This window comes from Strongylocentrotus purpuratus, unplaced genomic scaffold (assembly GCF_000002235.5).
Source record: "Strongylocentrotus purpuratus isolate Spur 01 unplaced genomic scaffold, Spur_5.0 spur5_scaffold_15, whole genome shotgun sequence".
Classification (NCBI taxonomy): Eukaryota; Metazoa; Echinodermata; class Echinoidea; order Camarodonta; family Strongylocentrotidae; genus Strongylocentrotus; species Strongylocentrotus purpuratus.
This window is the reverse complement of record NW_022145600.1, coordinates 1,506,029-1,531,854: the sequence shown is the minus strand read 5'-3', so window position 1 is coordinate 1,531,854 and position 25,826 is coordinate 1,506,029. Positions and strand designations below refer to the sequence as shown.

Below are 25,826 nucleotides of genomic sequence, written 5' to 3'. Positions count from 1 at the left end.
AGTGGTAGTCTTACTCGAGTGGTAGTTGTAGGGAGTGTCAATATTACATTATGCCCTTGACTGGATATTTGTAAGTTGCGAGTCTAAATCCTGCATTGTACTAATGTCCTTTGCCAAGGTATTGATCTACCTCCACTGTTTCCACATAGTTTTAGATATTTGGTACCTGGTAAGAAGGAATTCCTTGAATGGTGTGAGGTCCAATATTAGTAGCAAAGCCACACCTGAGGTAATATTAGAGAAGCTTGCATGGTGGATATAGATAATAATAATAATAAATATATATTTCATTTATAAAGTGTCTTTTCATTAGATACGAAGCACATAAACAAGAAATTCTTACAAACAAAAAGAGGGACATTATCATACAACGCTTTATGAGTAACGTAAGTAATATAAATGCACATAGAGGATATCAAATGTTGTTAAATACAGTTGAACAAATAATTCAGCTTTTGCAATGTTCATAAAGAAATGTTCAGTAGAATTAATCATAAAACAGAAGGCCGGCACCTTCTTCGACTACGTACTGTGTTATTGGTGTCTCTCAAAGATTTTGGACATTCAGATCAATTTCATTCAGAAATGTGTATACAGGTGTATTATAAAAACCTGATAGGATAATGAGAAATATGACGACACCTTGAATAAGGCAGAATTAATTTTACCCTAATGCTAAGAAAACAATTACAATAATTGACACTCTCAGCCCTAAGATTATTATTTTATCGCCTGACCAATTAAAAGGTGATGTACCATCTATCAAATAAGCCATTTTCTGGTAAACTTTTCAGATTGCTAAACTCCAGAAGAAAGATGCCAGTATGCGATCCTTACAAAGGTCTGGTCGACTAGCTGCTGAGAAGAAGAAATCCAGACAAAAGTTCCATAGAGAAGTCAAACTTCTTTGCAAACACTGCCGTCAATTCACCTGCTTCACAGAAGACATCAGGTCCATCAATGGACAACACCACATCGTCTTTGACAAAGGCTTCCAGGATCGCGTCATCACTGAGAGACTGCTGGAGGAGGATTACCTGTATAGCGATGCAAAGGCGTCTAAGGAGACACGGTGTAAAAGATGCAAGAAGCAGTTGGGCTTTATGATGATCTTCACAGAGCATGAACTGCCTCTGCTCGTTATCAGGTATCTAGTCATCGAGCTGGCCAACGGGGTCAAGGTATACAAGAAGAAATGGAGCGAAACAACCTCCATTTTCACCATCAAGGATATGGATCTGGAAGATTTGGCAGAGAGACTGAAAATCTCTGAAGAGGATGAAGAATCCATTGGTGGTGATGATGAAAAGGAGAAATAGAGTAACAAAGTTAAGGGAGAATCAGTTCACACGTGACAGGGTGCTCACTAAACCACTGTAGCGGAATCAACTTTCATTTGTATATATGCAAACGAATGGGAAGTGAGGGTGAAATTAAGAAGCTGCCAACAGCAATTAAGCTCCCTAAGTGCAATTACATAAACATACCTGTGTGGTATGAAATCCACACATTTGAAGCATTTTAGTTTGCTACAATGCTTTACGGAAGAAGAGATTTCTGATAAACTCAGAAGTGCAGGAACACCAACCAGTACAAAAAATGAAAGAGTAATCAGTTGATTGCAGAAATAATGTTATGGTTATATCTACCAAAGTGATCGATGGTATAATGTATGAAGCAGGGTTATGTGTTATTATACAAATAATACACAGCAGTGAGGGCATTAGTAAGAATTATCCACACAAGGTACCTTTGGAACAGTCTTAACACACCTGAGGCGTAGTCGAGGGTGTTTGGACTGTTTTGAAGGTACCGAGTGTGGGTAATTTTACTAATGCCCGGACAAAATGCTCTGTATTATTTGTTTTATAAAATGGTGTTTTATATGTTATATAAATGATGTTTTATAACATGATTTTACTAATGACTGGTTATTAGAATTAGATAATGACCGGTCATTATCCAAATTACGTGTTAGGCAGAATGAATGCCTGGTCCCATGTACGCTTTCAACCAATCATTTGATTAGGATCCATGTCATCATATTAACATATGATGTGTTCATGATCTTGCAATATGTGTTTGTTATTGTACAATTCATCCCTTTGGAGAATAGAGTTTTTTTATATTGCAGCTGAGATATTTGATACTCTACATGATCAAACACAAATTTTATTGTAAATGTAACACTTAACAGATCCAGAGTTTAATGTTTAGCTATATTTAGGCTTTCCTTTGATGTACTTATTATGTTTTTAAAAAAAGTGAGTTACAATCTTCAGGAGGCACAAATCTTCATATCATTCAAATGATTTGTGCAGTGCAATAAAACTCATTCATATTTTAGGTTATAATTGTAAATGTAAGTAATATGTCTTTCATTCTTTTCAATTCACTCATATATGTTTTTTACATGTAGAGAATGCCATGAAATGTACAGCGTAGTTGTAAAATTTCCTTGAGGTACAGCGAGGGGCTAGCTGTCGTGCTGGAACCACTAAAACCCGACAAATAGAGGTCGTTCAGACGCGAAGGCCTTCATTTGAGCCGAAAAGAACACCTATTAATCGCTCGAACATAGTGCCTATTCGGAAGAGTATAGTGAGTACCTCGGCAACTAGCCAGCACAATGAAAACTGCAACAATCTAACCTCCATTTACCTGAGTAATATCGATCGATGAACAACAAACTCGATGAGCTTGAAATTGTACTCCGAAACTTGGATACCGATATATGTGCAATATCAGAAACATGGTTGTCACATGATCAAATTGATCGAGCTGACATGATCCTTCTCACTCGATGGTTACACACACTTCTACAAATGCCACAAAGGTAGGAGAGGTGGAGGCGTGCTTCTGTACGCCAGAAAATAACTCCGTCCTTCTAATGTGAACAGTATAACTGTTCCGAAAAATATAGAGATTACCTGGATACACTTAAGGCCAAACAGGCTTCCAAGAAAAGTTTCAGGACTGTACATTGCAGTGCTGTACTCTCCACCCCAAGGTTCAACTGACGATGAACTCATTGATCACATCATTCAGAGCATGACCAGCTAAAATCAGCCCACCCTGACGCTGGGTTTATTGTGTTAGGAGACTATAATAGACTCAACAACAGACCCTATCACCACTAGCTGCAACCTGAAGCAAGTTGTGAACATACCAACCAGAGAGAATGCAGTACTTGACAAGATGATCTTAACAAATGTGGCCTTTTTCTACAGCAGACCCCAGGCAATGTCCCCGGTTGGTAGAAGCAACCACAACTCCATCATATGGGTGCCTAAGCAACTCCCTCCACGCCAAATCAACACAACTTGCGAACGTACTGTACGACGTATTCAAATGTATGTATGTATGTATATATGTATTCAAATGTTAGAATCTTTGGTCGATGGATATCCCGCCATGAGTAGAGTGAAGTGTATGATGCTACCACAACTGCAGACAAGTGTGACGCTTTTCTACGCTTCCCTAAGCAAGATTGATGAGTGTTTCCCAACAAAATGTGTTCGTGTCCACAACCAAGACAAACCATGGATAACTCCCAAGATTAAGTCCCTGATAGATTCACGGCAACAACTTTTCCACATTGGTCAAAAGAAAGAACACCGTGCTTGCAGTAAAAAAATAATACACAGTATTCAACTCGCGAAAGGTCACTTTTACCATGATCCCGTACTTGATCTTAAATGAAGAACCCGGCCTCATGGTACAGAAACATCAAGCTTATGGCGAATTCCTCAAAGTCTGATCAAACCATACATGTTCCCGGTGTTGACCCGACCGACGGAGTGGCCGTCGCAAATGCTACCAACAACAAATTCATCCACATTGCCAGTGATATTCCACCCCTAGATACTTCACAGCTACCAGCGTACCTGCCCGGTAAGAAGCCACCACATGTGCAACCTTGGGAAGTATATACCAAGAACTTTCCCAAATCAAACCCGGTAAATCCAGTGGCCCGGACGCTATCCCAGCAAGGATCATCAAGATGTTTGCCTACAAGCTCAGCTCACCCTTGTGCGATGTCTTAAACTGTTCATTTGCTGAACAGGTAGTCCCACAGCAATGGAAATGGGCAATCGTGGTGCCTATACCAAAGGAACAACCTGCAACCATTGAGAAACTCCGCCCCATAGGGCTAACAGACCACTTTGCCTAAGTTGCGGAGCTGTTCATAACCAAATGGCTACTTTCCGACATCAAATCCTCTCTCGATCCAAAGCAGTTTGGATGTAGACCTGGAATGTCCACAAGCCAATGTCTCGTCGACATTGTGAACTTTCTTGCCAAGAATGTGAAAAGACTGGATCTGTCTCTCAACAGTTATAACAACAAACCTTTCCAAAGCCTTTGAAAGGGTTGACCATTCCATTGTTATTCCCAAACTCCTGAAATACAACCCTGATAGTAACTTGGTACGATGGATTACCGACTTCCTGACTGAACGCACTCAGTGTGTCCGGTACCGCGGGCGTCTGTCCGAATGGGTCCCAGTAGGTGCAGGCCGAGTCCCTCAGAGTACCAGACTGGGTCCAGTGCTGTTTCTTGTTCTAATAGACGACGCTCTCTCGTCGTCCGATCTACAGCATTGGTAGTATGTATTTAAACAAATGGTCTAATGACAATAACATGTCCTTAAACGTAAGTAAGTGCCATGCCATGAGGGTTTACTTCGGTAAGACACCCATAACACCTCTTGATGTAAAGCTGGCCAATCAAACTCTAGAACAGGTCGATTGTGTCAAGATACTTGGTGTCACGTGTGCAATCAAATTTGAATTGGGATAGGCATACGGCTGATATTCTCTTAAAAGCCAACAGGAGAATGCACATGTTACGATCTCTGACCCCGTTCAAATTTCACTTATAAGATCTAATCACTGTTTACACAGGTTTCATTCGACCACTGCTTGAATATGCAGTACCTGTCTGGCACTCCAGTCATACCATTGCCCCGGCCAACCAACTTGAGCGTATACAGAAACGCGCACTCCGACTAGCGCTTGGCCCACTTTATCATTGTTATGATGATGCCCTACAAATAACCAACTTAGAAAACTTGCAAGACAGAAGAAAGTGATTATGCACCAAGTTTGCCCAAACCCTCGTAAAAGACAATAGATTTCGAGATTGGCTACTCCCTCAGAGGCAAAGTCTGGGTACCCTCACGCTAAGAAGGGCCAATCTGTACCCAACAATAAGGCCAAATAAAAAAAAACCACATGTTTAGCGTCCTGTTTTTTGGAAAAATAGGAAGGAGGAGGCCCTTTTTTTTTTTTTTTTTTTTCAAAATGGCAGCTCGGCACATTTTCCCTGTCAGTCAGGCTATTTTTCAAGATGGCCGCCGACGTTTTTTTTTGTTTTTTTTAATCAGAAATAGTTTCATTTTAGCAGTGTTTTTCATGTTTTTTTCCTTTCAAAAAAAAAATTCAAAAAAAATCAACAACAACAAAAAAAATAGGAGGCGGCCCCCAAAAAGGAAGCGGGTGGGAACGCTAAACATGTATATTTTTTTACATGGCCTAAAGTGTAGAACCGATCGATACAACAAGAGTCCAATCCCTTTTCTTGTCTCCTTGCTCAACTCACTGTAGGATGAGGTTCGAGAGTTTTCTATCATGTCTTGAGTTTAATTCCAAAGTTATAGTCTGGTGATAACGATACTCTTGTACAACAATAAATTAACATTATTTATCTTTTCAAATGTATTACGTGTCACATAAATGTTATACAAATATATAAATAAATGTACTTGTTACGAGTTAATTGATTTGTACCTCATTTATTCGTACATATATCAATAAACAGATGCTAATAATATAAGGGAATCCATGTATTTATCTTAATTTTGTGCCCTCTTTGTATAGAAAACTACCTCTATTATATATAATATTTATTGGTTTGCCTCCAGTACCTGTTTCCCACTCAAAACATACACAATCTTTTCACGGAACCTGATTTTGCCATAACTCAAAGCGTTACAATTTATTAATGGTCACCTTTGACGCTCTTTGTTTACGTTCGGTATTATGATTTCAATTTGTTACCATCACACTTTCAATTCAATACGTTACTTCCTTGAACTATTGTTGTAATCTACAACATATACCTCGATTCATATACTTAATTATTAATAAAGAACTCAGCTTCTCGGTTTCTACTTCCCTTTCAAGGGGATAGATACATTTTTCCTGTTCTAATGTGATATTTCTATTATTATTATTATGAGTAAATATTTTTGATTCCGTTTAACGCCATGTGTAATTAATTAAGCTCATGCACTTGTTATTGTAAAATCATTTATAATTCAGCTCTTGAGCTGCGATGATGATTATTGAATAAATACCATTATTATTATTATTTCCAAAGATATACTCAAATGTTCTGCGATATTTCAAAGTTGCTGGAGCACGAAAGCATACTTCTAGCAACACCTTAAGTATAATCCTCACTTGTTTTATTACAATAAATGTTGTTATCATTATTTGTTGTATATTAGAAGTAAATTTTGTAATAGAGATGTTCTAATTGCTTGACAGAAATAGTCAGAAGCCTGGTGATTAGTTTTCAGTCCATCTGGTTTATATATTTGTTGAATCTCTTCACTCTTCACTGTGTATAGAAAATAATTATGGTTTACAACTTTCAGCTTTCTACTGGAGACAAATCAATGTGCTGCATGTATTCGTTTAAGGAGAGGTTTTGATATTAGTGAGCTGAATGCAGTTGTATAGGATGCAGTCTCCAATTTGTGATTTAAGCAGCTTTTGATTTTGTAGATTCACCAGCTACTGAAATTTATTTAAGCCTTCTAAAGTGAGCTGCCCTTTTCGTCCAAAAGTTAACTTTCCCTCATCTTTTGGGTTTCCCAACTGCCCAAGTAGGCTTGCTTTTATCTTGTAAACAATGACATCAAGTCAGTTTCCATCACCAATCATCATTCTTGACTGGCTGTCACTATGTTTAAGACTCTCATCATTTATGGTACTAAACTTTATTGTCATTGTTCTTATGTGTTCTCTAGAATTTTATGCCTTAGCCTTTTATTTCACAATCCTTTCTCTCATCATCATCTCATCGTCATCATCATAATCATCATTGTTTAACATTTGTTTTTCACACATTGTTGGGTTGGATATTTCATTTCCCTTATGGGCTTTCTCCAAGCCCTTCATTCTTCTGCATCCACCTGGCTAGGGTGAGACCAGATGCTCCCATATCTGCTAGTATCTCCTAAAAGGTTTTGTGAAATTTGCTACAGGGTTTTCTTGTAGGCAGCCTGAAAATTCATCGCTGAGGAAAATGGCCTTTTTCTCCCCCTAAACGCTCAATGTGTGTGTTAGTCTTAGGATTACACTTTTTTGACAACATAAAGCAGATTCAAATGTATTGCCATGTATAACAATTTATGTCTTTCTAGTCGCACAGTAGTTTTAAAGTAATAAACTTTTCATAGCATCTACTATGAGGTTTTTTACCTTTTGCTTGCATGTGGTAAGCAGTTGTGGCCAAAACATACTGTAGCAAACTGCAGTTATCCTGAAGTTTGTCATTCTTTCTCTCGTACTCTTTTGTTGTTAGAAAAGCCATTTTAATTATTTTTCTGAGGCACACGTTTCACATTGATTGTCTTTCATTCCCAAGCCTTCTAACCTGTTACCTGTACTGTAATGGTAATTACTATTATTGCTTTAATTGTTAACACATTGGACTCTAAGCCTGGAGATTCAAGCTTATAATTCAGGAAGAATATAAAATGTAAGAAAAAGTTCTGTAGAAATGTGGTAGCTAGATGAAGAGCTCGTTTTTACTATTTGAGTACTGTTACAAGTCATTTGTTGACCAAAACATTAATTGATTATCAAGTTTAATAATCTGCAATAATATGTACGCATATTATGTTTTACATTATCACTTTGTTTATTGTAAGACATTGCTAAGCATTCTTACTTTTTAAACTTTTTCTAAACTGATTTGTACCGAAATAAAGCTCGACTAGCACATGTGCTTGACGCCTTTTACCAACCAATAGTTTTTGCGTAAATATTATATGAAATTTATTATTGTATCGCTGTGGGTAAATAAAAATCAAAAATCAAATCGGTGTTTAATATGTAAACCATAGTTTAGTAATATATACGTTTGAAGCTGGCAGTTCAACTGATTTGCAACATACATGTATATGTGTAATATTAAAAATATGTTCTGTTATGTATATAATGCTACACAGAAATGATATGCGCAAATAAATGTTATTAAAACATAACAAATTCACAATGTGATTCTTTGTTTTGTTTTTATTTAATTTACTATGGTGTTTAAACATAGACTGCCTTCAGATTTGGTGCGATGCTTTTTTTCAGCAAGTCCGTAGGTAGGATCTGCAAATCGTTATGTCTCCCAATAGTATTACGATTTAAAAGGGGGTAGAGAGACGAAGAAGAATATAAGCGGAGAAAGAGAGCAAATAAGGGAGGGAGAGAGAGATCGAAGGAGGAAGGAAAGAAAGGGAGGGGGTAGAAGATGACAAAATTGGGTTCAGAAAAATGGGACATGGCCCTAGCGCGAACCTCCAAAAGAGCAGCCGATTTATGTAAGCTGATCACCCTGCTGCCCTCCTCCCCTAAAAAAAAATGGTTGTTTTCTCAAGTAAGCGGTGAAAATATTAAGAAAATAGAAAACTGACTTTGATGTCACAGATATGGAAAAAGGGAAATGGTTTCTCTTGTAGTAAAAGTATATGTGATCGCGTGAAGTTTTCTCGACCAGATGGGCAGACTGGGGGCGTTTCACAAAACTTGTCATCAGTGACAAATGACATTATATTTATGTATCTATGATATATGTATTTTGGGTAACAAATGCTCAAATCAAATAAAATCAAAGAGAGACAAAAAAAACTACACAGTGATTTTTGTAGAGAAAAAAATCAGGGGATTTCCCACTTGTAAAAGCGCGCATTTTCTGCAACCTGCGCTGCAAGGTGGGCGCCCTTAAAGAGCGTATAAAGAGAGCGCGTAAACAAATTGCCTGTTGCGCGTACCAACAAAGTTATGAATTGCTAGCTCTCTAGCTCTTTCACTCAACTTGCCTGACCTGAAACTTTCCATGCCTATTTCAATCACCGAAAGAAAGTCTTTTAACCACTTTTTTAGTCATTCTATTCTGTGGAAAAGAGGGTGAGTTGAATTACTATAGTTTTGTCGTTATTGTTCAAATGTATCGCTTCTATCATTAGCATCTTGGAACTCACTTCCTATCAACGTAACTAGATCTGTCAGTGTCTTTGTTTTTAAACGCAAATTGAAATTACATTTATTGAGTAACTATGTCGACAATTAACGTAAAATTATATCACCAGAAATGATATTAGGCAATAATTTGTCAATTGTTATTGATAACGTGCATTATTTTTTTGTTTTTGTTATGTTTGATTATTCAATATAAATGTCAGCATTTCACATTCTCTCCCCCCCCCCCTCCTCTCTTCTATTTTTCTTTTTCTTTACACCAAATACCATTTTCCCATATCTAGTCTATAACTTTCTTCTTTCTCTGTTTTTCTCTGTTTTGTTGTTTTTCTCGTTCCAGTTTGCTTTTTCCCTCTCGATTCCTTTGTATATATTTTCATCCTCTCCTTTTCAAATTTCAAGCTATCCCTTTTGTAAATATTTCCCCCATATTTAATCATGTGTAGTTTTGATAACTTTGAAACATTTTTTAAAAGTGAAACATTGATGGATTACTTTATATGGGGACCTTGCTCTTACAAGCCCAGCTTTTCTAAGGTCTCCACTTTCTTTCATTTGGATTATATATCGACTTAAAATTGTACTTAAATTGTTTTTTTCTTATGCTGTTTTTTGTTCTATTATTATATGTAAAAATGTTGTGAAAGAAAGAAATAAAATGAACCTTGAACCTTGAACCTTGAACCTAGATCCATGACCTTATGAGCATGAGTATGAGTATGATATGGGATAGACCTAACCAAAGTTCGCGGAGATTTTTGAAAATATTGGGAAATGTGATGTTCGATCCCTGATTTCTCTTATTCTACACTCATTTATTTAGTTTATTATTACCAAAAGGACGGTTAAGTTTATGACTACAAATTGGTGCAACTACTAAATTAATCGTCAAAGAATTCCGGAAACATCGCCAACTCAACATTCGATGTCGGACCGGCATATAGGCCTACATGATGTAGTCTAGGTCTATATGGCTGTGTGACCAAAGTTCGCGCGTGACCTAAGTTCGCTATCTCAAAAAATCGGTTAGATTTCGAAAATCTGATATCATCAATGGAAAGAGGAACATATAATTACCCAGAGACGAAACTTTCTTTGGAATTGAGTGCGAAATAAGATCTAGATCTAGGTCTAGTCTATTGACAAAAGATCGGCAAATTTTGTAGTCATTTGCGTCCATTCCGAAAAATTATCAACTTACCAATAATGGTCGATCTGGAAAGAGACATTGCTTTTCTTTTTTTCTTCCCCCATTTTTTTATTTTTTTTGTCGGGGGGAGGGGAGGGGGAGGGGTAAGGTCACCTTTTTTAGGTCACCTATTAGCATTATTTTTTATACTTTTTTATATTTTTATTTATTAAGTAAAAAAAAAAATTTTTAAAAGGGGGGGGGGGGGGTTCGTCCAAAATCCACAAAGTGAACCCCCCCCCCCCTTCGTAGCGCCTGCGACTCTGAGTATGATTATGACGGGTTTATGTGCCTGGACACTTAGCAAACACAAAGAATTCTCTTTTGCCGTCTTTTGCCAATTGGATTTCACAAAAATTATTATCCTTCATAACAAAGTAAATCTTTTAAAAGATATGAAAATTGCTCAATAGGCGGTGTCACATGTAAACCTCTTCGAAATACTGCACGTCATAGGTGGTCCAAATTCGCGATTTGAACACCACGTGTGTTTGTCCCCCCCCCCCCCCCCCCCCCCCCCCCCACCCCACCCCCTTCTTCCTCCCTACCCGAATCATTACTGCTCTTCAATACTGACTTCTTTCATTCACCTATTTTGTCTATAGCTTAACTCTCGAATTGTTGTAACCTCTTCTTCTTTTTTCTTCTTCAAAACACTTAAACAGTCTTCAAAATGGTGGACACGTTTATTCCAATGGTCCAGATTGAATGTAACCAAATACCATCACGTCATGAGCAGGGGATTCCCCGCTTCATCAACAGAGGTTCACAACCCATGGTGATGCCTGGCGTCCAAGTGAATATACCACAATCTGTGACGGCCAACGGGTTTTCAAACACCGTCATCGGCCAGAATCCCTCATTTCCTCCTCAGCAGACACGTGCCGTTGCTACGATGCCACATGTCCCTCCTGCTACCGTGTCACTATCAATCCAACCGCCTCACAATCATCAAGGACTCAACCAGTGTGTTATCAACAAGTCCCAAAGTCCTCCAAGCCCGTCGATATCCTCTACAGTATCAGGCATGAGCGTCTATGAGGACTGCGTCTCAATTCAACCAACCTCTCCACGCCAGCAACCCGACCCGTTCTTCTACCAACCCTTTCTCCAGCATTCTTTCGATCCGAGTGGTGACCAGCCGAAGCAGAACCACGATCCAGTGAAGTCGGTGTCTTTGTCGTCTATTCCTAGCGGTGTTGATAGCGGCGGCAGCAACCAGTGGACCGGCCATCAGACAGGTCCGTCATCGCAGACAACAACCATCAAACCCGAGCAGGCCATGGCGATGGTCAACGAGAAACTCCGTGATCGCATCGCTACCCTTGAGAAGAAGATCCACAGTGCCCTAGCCGAAGTGACGTTCCTTGGTGATCGCAACTGGAGACTGGAAGCCCACGTCGATTCCTTGATGCACACCCTCGAGGTCCTTGGCGTCACCGATATCGAAGACTTAACAGGAAAAACAGTATGACATCTTCACTTGCATCTATCACTTCTAATTCATTTCAATGGTTCCTATTTGTATTAATTTTTGATAAATTGTGTCAAACCTGTAGGTTTAGCAATTAAATAATTAGGAATAAATTCGTTTAAATGATAACATTTTTCCTGAGACCAGTTGAAGTTGTCTCCATCTGTTAGCAAGATATGAAATGAAAGTCTTACAATTTTCTCTCCATCCTGTAGATATGATTATAATAAAAATATGATTTCAAACAATATTGATCTCCCATGTTTTAATCATGTCTTATTTTTGATGATCTACATGTCTTTTCTTCCTCTGCTCATTTCTATCCAATATCAAATTCTCTCTCTCTCTCTCTCTCTCTCTCTTTCTTTCTCTTTCTCTTTCTCCTCTGCCACATCCAGCTGCCGCTGCCTATGTTCCGAGTCAAGGTCAAAGCTGGTTACCGTCTCGGACCGTTTAACCGTCTCCCTCGTCGTGCCGTGTGGAGTTATGACGAAGATTGTAAAGAGCCACCAAATATCGACTTCAGCTCGGATCGGGCTAGAACATTGAAGGGTGACGGAGCCAAAATGTTTCATGGTTTGTATGACGATTTTTAGCTCTGATCGGGCTAGAACACTGAAAGGTGACGACAGGGGCAGCGGAGCGTCTTCCAAAGTGGGGGGGGGGGGGTAGTGCACCAAAAAAGGGCACTTTCTGGCAACAACGGGCACCTACCATGGGAAATCTCAAAGCGAATATATACATCGGTATATACCCCTACATTCAGGGAGGATTTCTCTTCTCTCTTTTCATGGTCCAAGAAACTGCTTAAGCATCATACTTTATAGTTGGGTGTGATGGTCTGAATATTGATTTGCGAGCAAGCGAGCGACAAATTTAAGATTTGTGATGTCGCAGTGCGGAAGATTACATCTTATAAAGAGGAAATACAAATGCTGATGGGTTCTAAGCACAATAAAATCATAAAGGACTGAAAAGACCTTTAATAAGTAACATGATTATATAAAAATAAATGTGAGCGAGGTATGGAGAAAAGAAAGAGAGTACTTATCAAAAGGGAAAAATACTCTTATTACAAATAAAAGGAGCACGTGTCCAAGTAAAAATTGCAACTATCAGAGGTGAAAAAATGAGCACTTCTCGCACCCGAAAAAGGGCACTTATGAGAATGTAAATAAGACACTTATTGCAAAATAAAAGAGGCTGTTGAAGAAGGAAAATGGGCACCATTCACATTTTAATGATGCATTTATCAGAGGTGAAAAGGAGCATTTAAGGAAAAGGGATCGATGGGGCTCTTAATGAACGTACGTGTCAAAATAAAAGTAGTACTTACCAGAGGTGAAAAGTGACACTTATTAAAAGCGGCATTTGTAAAAAGTAAAAGGAGGCACTTTTCCTATCTAAAAAGGGAAATTTTGATGATACTAAAACTAAGGGTCACTGTGTAATTCACGCGTCTTTCTTACAATCTTTCATGGACAACTTCATCCTCATCACAAACATACTTCCAACTATATGGAAAATAAGATCAAGGGTGACGAATCTAAAAGCTCCTTGCGTTGGCCTATATCATGAGTTAAGTAAAATATACACACAAAAATATAGCATTTATTAACAAGTTAAACTGATATAGAATCACATCATGATATAAATCAATTAAATAATTATACCTTTCAAAAACCCATACATGTAGTTCACAAAACATTTCAAAATAGAAAAATGCTTATTGAATTTACACTGGGTTGTTTCCTCAGACGATGATCTTCATCTTCCTGCTGGCACGGACATCGGGTTGAGCGTCCGTCAGATGTTCCATTACGAGCGACAGATCGAGGCGTTACGCGAAGAGAACCATGCCCTATCATCCAGAGTAACAGAACTCACAGAGCAGGAGACGAGCTTCCAGGAAAACTCCAAGAAGGTTCAGCACCAGTTTGCCGAGCTCCAGGATGAATGCGAAGATACAAAGGTAGCTAGAGGTTCACCCACACCATCACTTGCCTCATCGGCTTTTCTCTATTTTCTCCATATTTTGACAACTCTCTCCCTCTCTGTCACCCAAACACACACACATACTCTCACCCCCCCCCCTCTCTATCTCTCTCTCTCTGACACTTTCCACTCTCACACACTCTCTCTTTCTCTCTCTCTCTCTCCCTCACTCTCTGACACCCAACACACACACACAATGTCACCCTCTCCCTCCCTTACAAACACACTTTTCAACCTCTCTCTCTCTCTCTTACTCTCTCACACATACACACACCCACAGACTGTCACCTTCTCTCACAGTATCTCTCTCTCTCTCTCACACACACACACACACACACACTTTCAATCCCTCTATCTCTTTGTACCCTTAATTCTTTGCCTCTCCCTTTCCTCGTTTCTCCTTTAAAAGTAAGTCAGCAGAAATAATAACGACACTTTCATTTTGATGGTATTACAGGTGTATTTCGGTTCAATTTTTTTTCAATATTTTTTCTCGCCGAAATCAGAACCGTCTAAGACATAGTGAATATTGCAAGGTCAAGTCCAAGGTATTTGAACAGTCGGTGTCCTGTTATTTACATAATTCTTAAACATGGAAACGAGAACCTTCCCTGACAAGATCTTCACAGCTATAGTAAGGCAATCAAAGTAATAGGCAACTGTCTTCGGGTGTACTAAAATCTTTGACCTGGTTGATAACGAATGGACAAAGGACCTTGAAATGGACCTCCTATATTCAAAGTCACATATTCGAGTATCATTTATAATTTCCTAGTGATATAGGGGAACAGTCTGATTTTTTTTCTTTCGACGTGCTTTATTTCATAACTAGGCTTACACCTTTCTTTGTTTTTCGATGACAGGCTGAACTGAACTGCGTTGTGATGCGTCTTCGGAACTACGATGGCTCTATATCGACGTCCCAGTCGCATGGCGAAGACATGGGTGACCACTGCAGTGATTCCTCATCATTGTACCCAACTTCATACAACAGTCATCCCGATAACGACTATCATCAGGGTCATAAACCGAGTCAAGCAGGACCTTACTATCGACGGTCTCACAATGAGGGCGGTATACGAGACGGAAGACGATATCGTAATGTTAGAGGTCGTTGATATTTAGAAATGGTTCTAGGACACCTACCCCCTGGACATCCACCCCGGCAGTCAACTACCCACTAGGACTACTACCCCCGGGACAACTACCCCCAGGACTACTCCCCCCCCCCCCCCCGACCAACTACCCCCAGATATCTACCCCAAAGGATAGTTGTCCGCTGGGTAGTTGTCCTAGGGGTAGTTTTCCGGGGATAGTTGTCCGGGGGTAGTTGTCCAAGGGGTAGTTGTCTGTGGGTTAGTTGCCCCAGGGGGGGGGGGGGGTAGTCACCCTAGAGGGTGGTTGCCCTAGGTGGTAGTTGTCCTAGGGGGTAGTTGTCCTTGGGGGTAGTTGACTTGGGTGGTTATCTGGAGGATGGATGTCCAGGGGGTAGGTGTCCAGATATGTTTAGAAAAATGACACAATTACAAAGAAATATGTATTCTAGACAGAAAAGTATCATACCTTTACAATTTTTGATATGTTGATTCGAGCTGATGCCATTTTCATTTTCTGTTGCCAAGCTGTTTAATTAGTAGCCTGCATATGTACTGTGGATTGGGAAAGTAGGCTTTATTTATAATTGTGTTACAGGTTTCAGGTTTGATATTTCAAAGTAATCTCTGTATGTATATCTAACGGTCACTTCTTTTCTTGGTTCTGCGAGATATAGGCTATCAGTTTTGCAAACCGATGCGCCCTGCTAAAATTCACGGAAATCGGTTTCTAGCAACCAGCGATTGTTCCCTCAGATTAAATAATGCCAAATCAACACGATGACGGTTAATATTTGGGGAAAGAGCCATCATGGCTTTAACTCTGTTATTACAGTATTTGAGTGAATATAACAGACGCTACATTGGGTTTGACGTGTCCCCTACCCCCTCCCCTCCTCTCGATTTACCACTCAACGACAAATTCAAATATAATGAACCAAATTCATTCAAATGCTATACGTCCAAAAACTTGTTTAAGTTCTGAAAATGTATATAACACATGTGGTGAGCAGGCTATGTGTCCTGTTTGTCAGATAGTCTTTATAGGTGCACTGCTCTGTGCGCGGCTGCCGGGTTACATTATTTTTCTTTTTGGAAACACATTCGAGTCAAATTACAATATGCGTACGAAAAAACTTAATATTACTATGCATATCTTCATTACTAACAATATCAAATGTCGATTGTTTTAAGTAAAACATCTTTAGTTCAATAAATCATTGATTATTTAATGGAGGCATTATTATGTTTGATGAGGCCGTTATGTCTATCTACATGTATCTTCTTACTTTCTAAATTTCTCTTAGAACATATACCTGTACGCTTAATGGCCTAGTTTGAAGTAGAGTAATATTTGTAGCTCAATAGCAATTAATACAAATATATTTGTAATCTCAAATCAAATTGAAGAAGATTATTGGTAAATCCGAAAACTCTGTAGCAATTCCTATGTTGTGTTCCTATACGTAGTTTATAGTTATACCCTTCGCTGGTTAATCGATAAAATCAGACACTATTTCTCAAACTGTTCCAATAATAAACTAACATGATGAATTTCTATTCAACATAATAAGGTATACTGCTGTTAACATGATTAAGAAAGCTATATTAATTCAATACAATACAACAATTACAAATTTCACATGATTCTAGATTCGCAATGAATTCTAAAGAGTACGTGCTCTGTTAAACCATATTGATGAGTCGCTTCGTATTATTTCAATTTTCCTATAAACATTTTCAAAAATAATTGCCTTTACGATGTTTTTTTAATTTACGATATGTCCAATAAACACTAAGCATTGCCTTTACTATTTACATGATCAATGCGTTGATTACTATATACAAAATTGCTAAGAATGCACAGTTCTCCTTGGTTATAGGTATAGAATGGTGAAGTGTAACGTCATCAAAAAATCTATTTTGGAATTTCACAATTTTTTCTTCATTTTTCGAAAGAGTACATTATTTCTTGTTAAGAAATAATGTCCAAATGTTGAAAAGCAATAGAAAATGTAAGTATTGGCTGAGATATGACCATCTGAATAAATAGATTTCCTATAGGAATTCATTGTTATATTGCTCTGGTTCATAACATTACGAGCCAGAGCAATATTACAATGAGTTCCTATAGATATCCTATTTTTTCAGATGGTCATATCTCAGCGAATACTTACATTTTCAATTACAATTGGTTTTTCGACATTTGGACATTATTTTTTATGCTCTTTCGGAAAATGAAGAAAAAAATGAAGAAATTCAAAAAATAGATTTTATGATGTCACAGCTTCGATACTCTTCCGTTACCGACGTTGTGTGAAGCCCTTCTATAATTTTTCAAAGATTTCATGAGGGCGATAGTGCCTCCTGAGCATTTTTAATAAACGATGTGTTAATATACAGAAGAGGTCAAATACCGAGGGTAAATGAGGAAGAGAGACAGACAGAGAAAGAGAAAAGGTCTAACCCTCTGAACAATTGCTCGAAAAAGGACCATTCCAGTAATCGACTTTCTGATCGACATTCATCCTAGACCATGAAGACTGAAGAGTCAAATAGGGTCCAATCAAAGCAAAGACAAGGGTCCATTTGAGCTCTGGACTTCCAATACGATCGATGTTTGCTGTGTGTAGCTGAATAGCCAACCAGAAAGGGCGGTGTTGGTAGGACTGAATCCTTTCAAGGGCGTGGGAGAACCTCTGCCATAGGTATTCAAGATTGATGCTACCGAGCGCTATGTAAGGGAAAGAAATGAACATAATCTTCTCTAACCAGATGGTTATGTCTAGATACAGCTTAGCCTGCTTTTCAGAGTTATCCTGGAGGGCCTGTCCAGAGATCACATAGTCCCAGGAGAGTCGCGTCAGGAGACCCCAAGACGTCGTTATCATGGTAATAGCCATCCAGACACCCATCAGCTCTCGTAGAATGAGGTAGTCACGGTGTACGCGTCGTATCTCGCAACGCGCTGCGTCAACATCTCCTGTCAATGAAGCGCGTTGTACACTGTTCACCACGCGATTGAGGTCGTGATGAAGTGACGCGCGCTCGATGTAGATTAGATACCAGAAGAGACCGTATACTACCAGTCCCCATGCCGACGAAATGTCGCTGAATAGAAAGTAATTTAGATGGCATTCATGATGGATGACCGCCGATGTTATTGCTCTTAGGATGGCCTGAGCCAACGGCCAACAGATGAACATCAACATGAATAACGGCTTCAAGAGATGGCGATTCCTGGGAGAGCGTAGGACACGGACTCTCCGTAGCACATATGCCATGCCAAGAGGACTGCTGTGCATTGCATCAAGACCTGGTAGGAGCGCTGAGAGACGAATCACCAAGGCATATAATGGACCGAAGAGAATTGGAAGAGTAAAGGTGACGTAGGAGATCATGTCGAGCATTCCGCTAGAGACACCCCAGAAGTTGTATAAATACGTGCCACCATCAACCAAGAGAAGCATGGTCAGGGTAGAAAGGTACAGAAGAGAAGCTAATTCGAGGATAACATCCCGCCTGCAGCTCCCTGTCAGAAGTTCAAACATAGAATGATTAAGCCTATTACGTTGTTGTAGGCATACAGGTATTGGTCAAGGATGTAATGGCCGATCCAATACGGAAGCTTTGTGCTCTTTTACTTAAATTAGAATTAAATTACTCTAATGGGCACCAATATGTTGAGCTTGTCGACTCGTTTATCAAGTATCGCCCCCCCCCCATGAGAACAGTGCCCCCCACCCTATGCCATTGACAATACAAAGACACATGGTTGTCATACTCATCATTAAGATATATTTAAAAGTATTACATTTATCAGTCGATGAAGTTTTGATTGCAGATTAAAGGGTAATTCCATCTGCGACATAGGCCTAAACGTTTATCAATTCCATCCAAAATTAGAAATTCTTTTGATTCGACACTCGACTAACGGAAGTCATACCAATAACATCCAATACTCAATTGTCATCTTCAAAAACGTGATGTCAGTTTTTGTTCTTTGTTGTTAGAATAAACAAAGATTAATGTAGTACGAGACTTTTTACACTGAATGGCCGACAAGTGGAAATGAAAGCGAAACTCAATATAACGTGATTGTTTGGATTAATTGCTCACGAATTTTGTCGCTTAAAACTATAAAATATATTCTGCGATTAGATGCTAATGAGTCAACTATCCAACACTGTTGGACTTTAATTTGGAGTCAACGGTTAAATGGCAGGCATTTAATGGCTTTGGGGTTCAGAGGGGGGGTAAGATAACTGAGCTGAGGAATATCTTTATTGATTTGATTTGATTTATTTTCTTCTTCATTCCATATAAATATACACAATTATCGGTAATATAACAAAAAATAAATACTGAAAGGTATTTTCTGACAAGGGTTACATCATCAGTAGCACACAGCATGTCACTAATAAATTTGTAAATAATTTCATGGTTCAAAATTATATGTATAATTGTTATTGACGTACTATATATCTAACCAAAATCTAGGAATGATATACAATTATACTAATAATGCGATATGTAAATAACTTTTTTTTTTCTCCAATCAATGCATCGAAAGACGTCTATCCCGGCCAAGCCACATTAAGTTTACATAATGAAAATCACCCTTGCTTGTTATTCTGTTGTTGTTGTTTTTTGTAGTTGTTGTTGTTGTTGTTGTTCTAGGGAATGAAAGGACAATTTAATATAAAGTTAAATAATCAAATTTGCAACAAAAATAAGAGTTTTAAGAAATCACGAAAGGAATTTGTTTCCTGTCACATACTTTTACCTAATGCATTAAAGTAGAGGATGAAACCAAAGTCACATGATTATAAGAAAGAAGATAAACTTACGTTTAGAAGTTTTCTTTTTCCCAGAAGGTTCAAACTTTAACGCAATGAAATCGATGTCGCTTGCGTCTACCACGTCCGTCTGCGATTTTTTCGTGATCGTTTCCGTGATGTCGGTTTTCTTAAGTCTTTCCATGTTGACGTCTTCGTCGTGTTTCTGTCGTACGAGGTCATCATCTGACGATCTTAACTCGGGATTTGAAGTGGGTTTCCACATTCCGACTACAACGAGTACAAGAAACACAGCAATTGGCAGACGGTCATCGCCATCTTCATCATCCTCGTCTTCATTTCTTGAACTTTGTTTTTGTTGCTCGAAAGCAGAGTGATCAGCATCAAATGTTCCATAGTCGATCAATTGGCGGGCTTCCCTAGAATATGGATCCATGTTCGATATTTCGAGAGGAGCTAGACTCGTAGTGTGCCTTGAATGTTTCCTGAGCGAGTTGAGAATGCTGGAGTACCGAGCGAGCTGCCGATTTTAATGAGCAAATAAGGAAGTTTCATTGACAAAGTAATGCGCCTCAAAACTGCAGTGACTCTATCACACGTTATATACCTCTCTTTAGAAATCGTGCCATCTGATTGGTCGAATTGGAGTCGTGATTTTAGTTCATTCCCGTAAAGAGACGAACAATGCCAGTAACGGTCAATAGTTCATGAGTGACATTACCAAAAGATTCCGGGTACCGGGAAAATGGTAAAATTTTGGTGAGATCCCCATTGGTTTACGTGTTAAAAGTTACTTTGCAAGCGCGGAAACCATACAGTGCCTTTCAGTCATCTTTCCAGCGAAGATTAACAGGCAGTTACTAAAAAAAAGATAAGGTAAAAATTCTTGGTAGATTTTTGTGTCAATTTGGTGTATAAAAGATATATCGACTGCATTAATATTCGAGGCCGGGCTGTTTCTACACTGGCTCTCGGTGAGCGCCCCCACCCAGGCGTGCCTCAGGGTGATGACAGGATGCAACGTCCCCGTGAGTCTATAAAAACAGCCAGGCCTCTCAAAGCGTAAGCAAATTTAGAAAAATAAAGCGACACATCAAAATTCCATTCTTCTAATATTTTGTTTGATTTATTAATTAAATTGTAATTAAGGTTTGAACATGCTATGATTTTTCTCTTTTGTTAATCAATGCATGATTCACGAAAAAATCTCCCTAAATATGCCAAAAGATCCATTTTTAGTAACGTGTAAGCAAAACTTTATAACTTAGTAGAGACGACGTGGTTTTTTAATGTGCAAATATTTGATATTAAAAAAACTGTGAGTGGCTTGTGTGTTTTATATTTTTTTCGGTTCAAAATAGAATTTTATATGAACATTTCTCGTCAAACAAGGATATTAGTCAGAGCAACTGTTTACAAAGATCTCTCTCTATCTCTCTCTCACTCTCCCTGTCCCATGCACCCTTCAACTTCTCTCTTTCTCTCTACTCTTGCTCTCTCTTTCTTTCTCTCTCTCTCTCTCTCTTTCGATCTTCACAAGACACATTAAGCATGTTAACTGATGGGACAGAATAACGAGGAAGCCATACCAGCTACTGTATTTCATCAAAATTATTTCCAAGCTTTGCCATCAGGATGAAAGCCAATTTCGCATGGGCGGAGGAACGTCTTCCAGAGTGGGGGCACCAACAAAAAAGGTCACTTTCTGGAGAGAAAAATAGGGGTACCTACAAAGGGAAACCTCAAAGTGTGACCATTTTTAGACATTGATATATACCCCTACATCGTCATCATTGTGATTACACTACCAGGGATGACTTCAATATTTGTTTCTCGTTTTTACGTGGGATAAAATACTGTTTAAGCACCATAATTTGCAGTTGCAAGTGATGGTCTGATATTAATATTAAATATTATTCTTTGAGCGAGCGAGTGACAAAACTTGCCCATCTTTTTAACAAATCTATGTCGAGAGGCGTGGTATGTGACTCATGGAAAGAAGCCAATGTGACTCCTATTTTTAAGAAAGGAGATAAAAAGAAAACAGGAAATTATCGTCCAGTCAGTCTAACCAGTTCTCTTTCCAAACTAATGGAGACCATTGTACGTGATGAAATTGTCAAATATATGAATGAGAACTCTCTGTTCACGGAGGAACAGTACGGATTTAGAAGAAGTAGATCTTGTGCTACACAGTTGCTAAATGTTTCTGAAACCTGGACAAAGGAATTAGACAACAAGGGAAGTATTGACTGTATCTACTTGGATTACAGCAAGGCCTTTGACAGTGTCCCACATGCTAGACTTCTGAAAAAAGTAGAGGCCTACGGTATAACAGGTAATCTGCATAGATGGATCAAGTCTTTCCTGACTGGAAGAACTCAGCGGGTAGTTATAAACGGTACCCCATCGAGTGCATCAAAAGTTGTCAGCGGCGTAGCTCAAGGAAGCGTGCCGGGGCCGACACTGTTCTTGTTGTATGTTAATGACATTCCAGATATTATATGTAACACTGAATCAGAAGTCAAACTATTTGCAGATGACACCAAAATCTTCTCACCAATTCACTCTTCATTGGATGGCAAAAATCTACAAGCAGATCTAACAAAGCTCACAAAATGGTCCCATCAGTGGCAACTACCATTTAATCAAGAGAAGTGCAAGGTAATCCACTATGGTCGAAGAAATCCTTGTTATGATTATTTCATGTCAGACGAAGATATACCTATTCCTGCCGTTGAAGTAGAAACAGACCTTGGGGCAGGGGCGTACGCAGGATTTTTTCAAGGGGGGGGGTTTTAAAATATTTTGCTCCCGAAAATTTGAAAATCGCGCCGGCCGAAAAGTCGCTCAGTGGGGGGGGGGGGGGGAGGGGGGGGGGGGGGGGGGGGGGGGGGGGGGGGGGTAAGCGGACACTTTTTTTTTTTTTTTTTTGGAGGCCAAAAAAAAATCGGAACGACTCAGCCGGCAGAAAAGTCGCTCAGTGGGGGGGGGGGGGGGGGGGGGGGGGGGGGGGGGGGGGGGGGGGTAAGCGGACACTTTTTTTTTTTTTTTTGGTCTCAAAATTTCAAAATTTGACATTTTTTTACGTATGGGGGGGGGTAAGGTCACCTTATTTAGGTTAGCCGTGGTATAATTTTTTTTTTTTTTTTTTTTTTTTTTTTTAATAAAAAAAAAAAAAAAAAAAAAAAAGCCAAAGGGGGGGGTTTTTAGGTTTTTTTAGGGGGGTTTACATACATTAAAATACCAAAGGGGGGGTTTGAACCCCCAAAACACCCCCCTGCGTACGCCCCTGCCTTGGGGTAACCTTTGACCAGCAATTGAGGTTTTCACGTCATGTGGATGGAGTATGTGTTGCTGCAAATCGCAAGCTAGGGATTATCAAGAGGACATTTTCTAATTTGGACAAAACAGGCTTTATACATCTATACAAATCAATTATTAGACCAAGACTCGAGTATTGCTCAACGGTGTGGCATCCTGTATTGAAAAAAGACAGCACGAAAATAGAAAAGGTACAGCGTAGAGCAACACGCCAAATACACATGCTACGACACTTGAGCTACGAGAAGAGACTAAAACATCTCAACTTACCATCTCTTGCCTACAGACGCCATAGAACAGACATGATACAGATATACAAAATAATGCATGGCCTAGATGAACTAGATCTAGCACACTTCTTTGACCATCCAACTGATAATAGAACCCGTGGCCATCGATACAAGATCGTTAAGAAGAAAGTCTACTCGAAGCTTAGACATGGATCATTTCACAGAGAAGTATCAATGAATGGAACAACCTCTCCTCTGTAGTTGTGGAGAGCAAGTCACTAAACAGATTTAAATCCAATTTGTTGAAGTTTTGGTCAACAAGAAAAGATCAATTTGACCCAGAGGAGTCCTTTGCTTGTCCATGTTCGTCAATTGCTGTATAGCGCCACTAAACATGTGCCAAAATATGGATTCTTCATCTGAATGTCAACGAGAGGCAAATAAGTTTTTAACTTTAAATGCCTACTTCCAAGGTATATTTCCAAGGTATAAAACATTCTAAGATTTGTGAGGTCGTAGTGCGAAAAAATTACTTCTTTTAAAGAGGAAAAGACACAAACCCTGGTGAGTTTTAAGCACAATCTAATGAAGAACGACGGAAAAGTGCTTTTATAAGCAGCATAATTATAACAAATGTAAATGCGAGCGAGCGTAGCGAGCGAGCTATAGGGAAAATCAAAGAAAATAGGGGCTTTCAGTCGCTTCGAATTACGGGTGGATGTTCTGGAGAAGGAAAATTAGGGCATTCATGAAAAGGAAAAGGGGCACTTATCAGAAGGAAATATAGCACTTGTCAACGTAAAACGTGTACCTGTCAGATTTGAATAGAGGCAATCATCAGAGGTAAAGGAGACCTTTCTCAGAGGTGGTCAGGGGTACTTCTCGTACCTGAAAACGGGCACTTACCAGATATAGAAAGGGGTAGGGAAGGGGCAGTTCTTTAATCAAAAGTGATCCTAATTCCAGGGGACCTTTCTTGTTTTGCTCTACGAAAGGTCTATATTGCAGCGTCTACATCCACTACCCCCCCCCCCCCCCTCCCCCAAACACACAAGCGGGAATAAAATTGATTATCCATTTATGAATTAGTCACTGCAAAGCAACCAATGAATCCCAGGACCTATTCAAAATGGATTATCTTCTTTAAGGACGTCTGCACCTGTACATCGCAGAGAGTGTTTAGAGAAAAAAAGAGTGAAGTGAAAATAAAATGAAACATTGTATAGTTGCTGTCTCTATGAATTCGAAGCTAAGCGTCGATTACGTTTTTGACTTCAAGCTAAATTATAGAACACTAAGAGTGATTTACCTGTGAAAGAATAGCGGATGTTTCAGTCAAAATTACACAGCTATGGAAAGGGTTGTCTTTTATTTTATAAAAATCAAAGGAGCCCATATCAGAGGTAAAAAAGGAATACATATTAAAAGAGGCAGAGGCACTAGTTACAAAGGAAAAGCAGCATGTGTAAAAAGGAAATGGGGGCCCTTTGAGGTACTTTTAAAAGTAGGGGGTCACTGTGTGATTCGTACGTCTTGCTTACAATCTCTCATGGGCGACTTCAATCCTCTTTACAAACATACTCCCACCTAAATGAAAAGTAAGATCGAGGGTGACGATTCTTCGAAACTTCTTGCGTTGGCCTATCATGACGTTCGTAAAGTTGACTTCAAGATTTTCATTTCACACATTCTCAGAGACTAAATAGTGTTTAATTCCAAGCAGTTATATCTTACCACCATATAATACTCGATTGCATATAGTTGAAAAATCAAAGGAAATCAATTTCAATAGCCCTGTTCGTCAACTTTTTAAAAAACGCGGGAATGACATTTACGTATTAAGTTATCTGAACATGATTTCCGTAGCATGATTATAGATTGGGGTATTATATTTATTCCCTTGACTTTTTTCTTGAAAGTCTTCTCGATTGTGTTTACTGTTCTTTAATTCGTGAAAGAAAATGAAAACATGAAAGTAAAAGGCGGATATGGGGGCGGTTTTCTAACGCCACATATGGCATGTTTGTTTGATTTTATTCCTGCATTTGTTTAACATAATACAAAGTAATATACAACTAAGTACATATATTTTAAATGTATATCAATTTGAAATAAAATATAGGCATATCATGATATAAATCAATAAAATAATTATACCTTTAAACAAATTTGTTTAAATCATTCCAAAATAGAAAAATGCTTATTCGATTCGCACTGGTTTGTTTCCTCAGACGATGATCTTCATCTTCCTGCTGGCACGGACATCGGGTTGAGCGTCCGTCAGATGTTCCATTACGAGCGACAGATCGAGGCGTTACGCGAAGAGAACCACGCCCTAGAGCAGGAGACGAGCTTCCAGGAAAACTCCAAGAAGGTTCAGCACCAGTTTGCCGAGCTCCAGGATGAATGCGAAGATACAAAGGTAGCTAGAGGTTCACCCACACCATCACTTGCC

The 25,826-nt window shown here is 39.0% G+C and overlaps 2 protein-coding genes across 2 annotated transcripts; both read left to right on the top strand.

The window, feature by feature from the left end:
• Window positions 1-3,698: 3,698 nt before the first annotated feature.
• On the top strand, window positions 3,699-4,610 carry LOC115924295. The gene is made up of 2 exons (XM_030986391.1): window positions 3,699-3,894; window positions 4,339-4,610. Exons 1-2 carry the CDS (start codon window positions 3,699-3,701, stop codon window positions 4,608-4,610), a joined length of 468 nt encoding a protein of 155 aa, XP_030842251.1.
• Window positions 4,611-11,128: 6,518 nt separating this feature from the next.
• On the top strand, window positions 11,129-15,042 carry LOC105442477. Its single transcript, XM_011674621.1, has 4 exons — window positions 11,129-11,923; window positions 12,328-12,505; window positions 13,687-13,901; window positions 14,788-15,042. The coding sequence occupies exons 1-4, from the start codon at window positions 11,129-11,131 to the stop codon at window positions 15,040-15,042; spliced, it is 1,443 nt and encodes a 480-aa protein (XP_011672923.1).
• The last annotated feature ends 10,784 nt before the right edge of the window (window positions 15,043-25,826 follow it).

Excerpts from the sequence above, each read along its gene's own strand:
- LOC115924295 (XM_030986391.1), top strand. The coding sequence starts at position 3,699 with ATGAAGAACCCGGCCTCATGGTACAGAAACATCAAGCTTATGGCGAAT. Across the intron at positions 3,895-4,338 it reads GCTACCAGCGTACCTGCCCG|TTATAACAACAAACCTTTCC; the intron begins GTAAGAAGCCAC and ends GTCTCTCAACAG.
- LOC105442477 (XM_011674621.1), top strand. The coding sequence starts at position 11,129 with ATGGTGGACACGTTTATTCCAATGGTCCAGATTGAATGTAACCAAATA. Across the intron at positions 12,506-13,686 it reads CGGAGCCAAAATGTTTCATG|ACGATGATCTTCATCTTCCT; the intron begins GTTTGTATGACG and ends TTGTTTCCTCAG. Across the intron at positions 13,902-14,787 it reads ATGAATGCGAAGATACAAAG|GCTGAACTGAACTGCGTTGT; the intron begins GTAGCTAGAGGT and ends TTTCGATGACAG.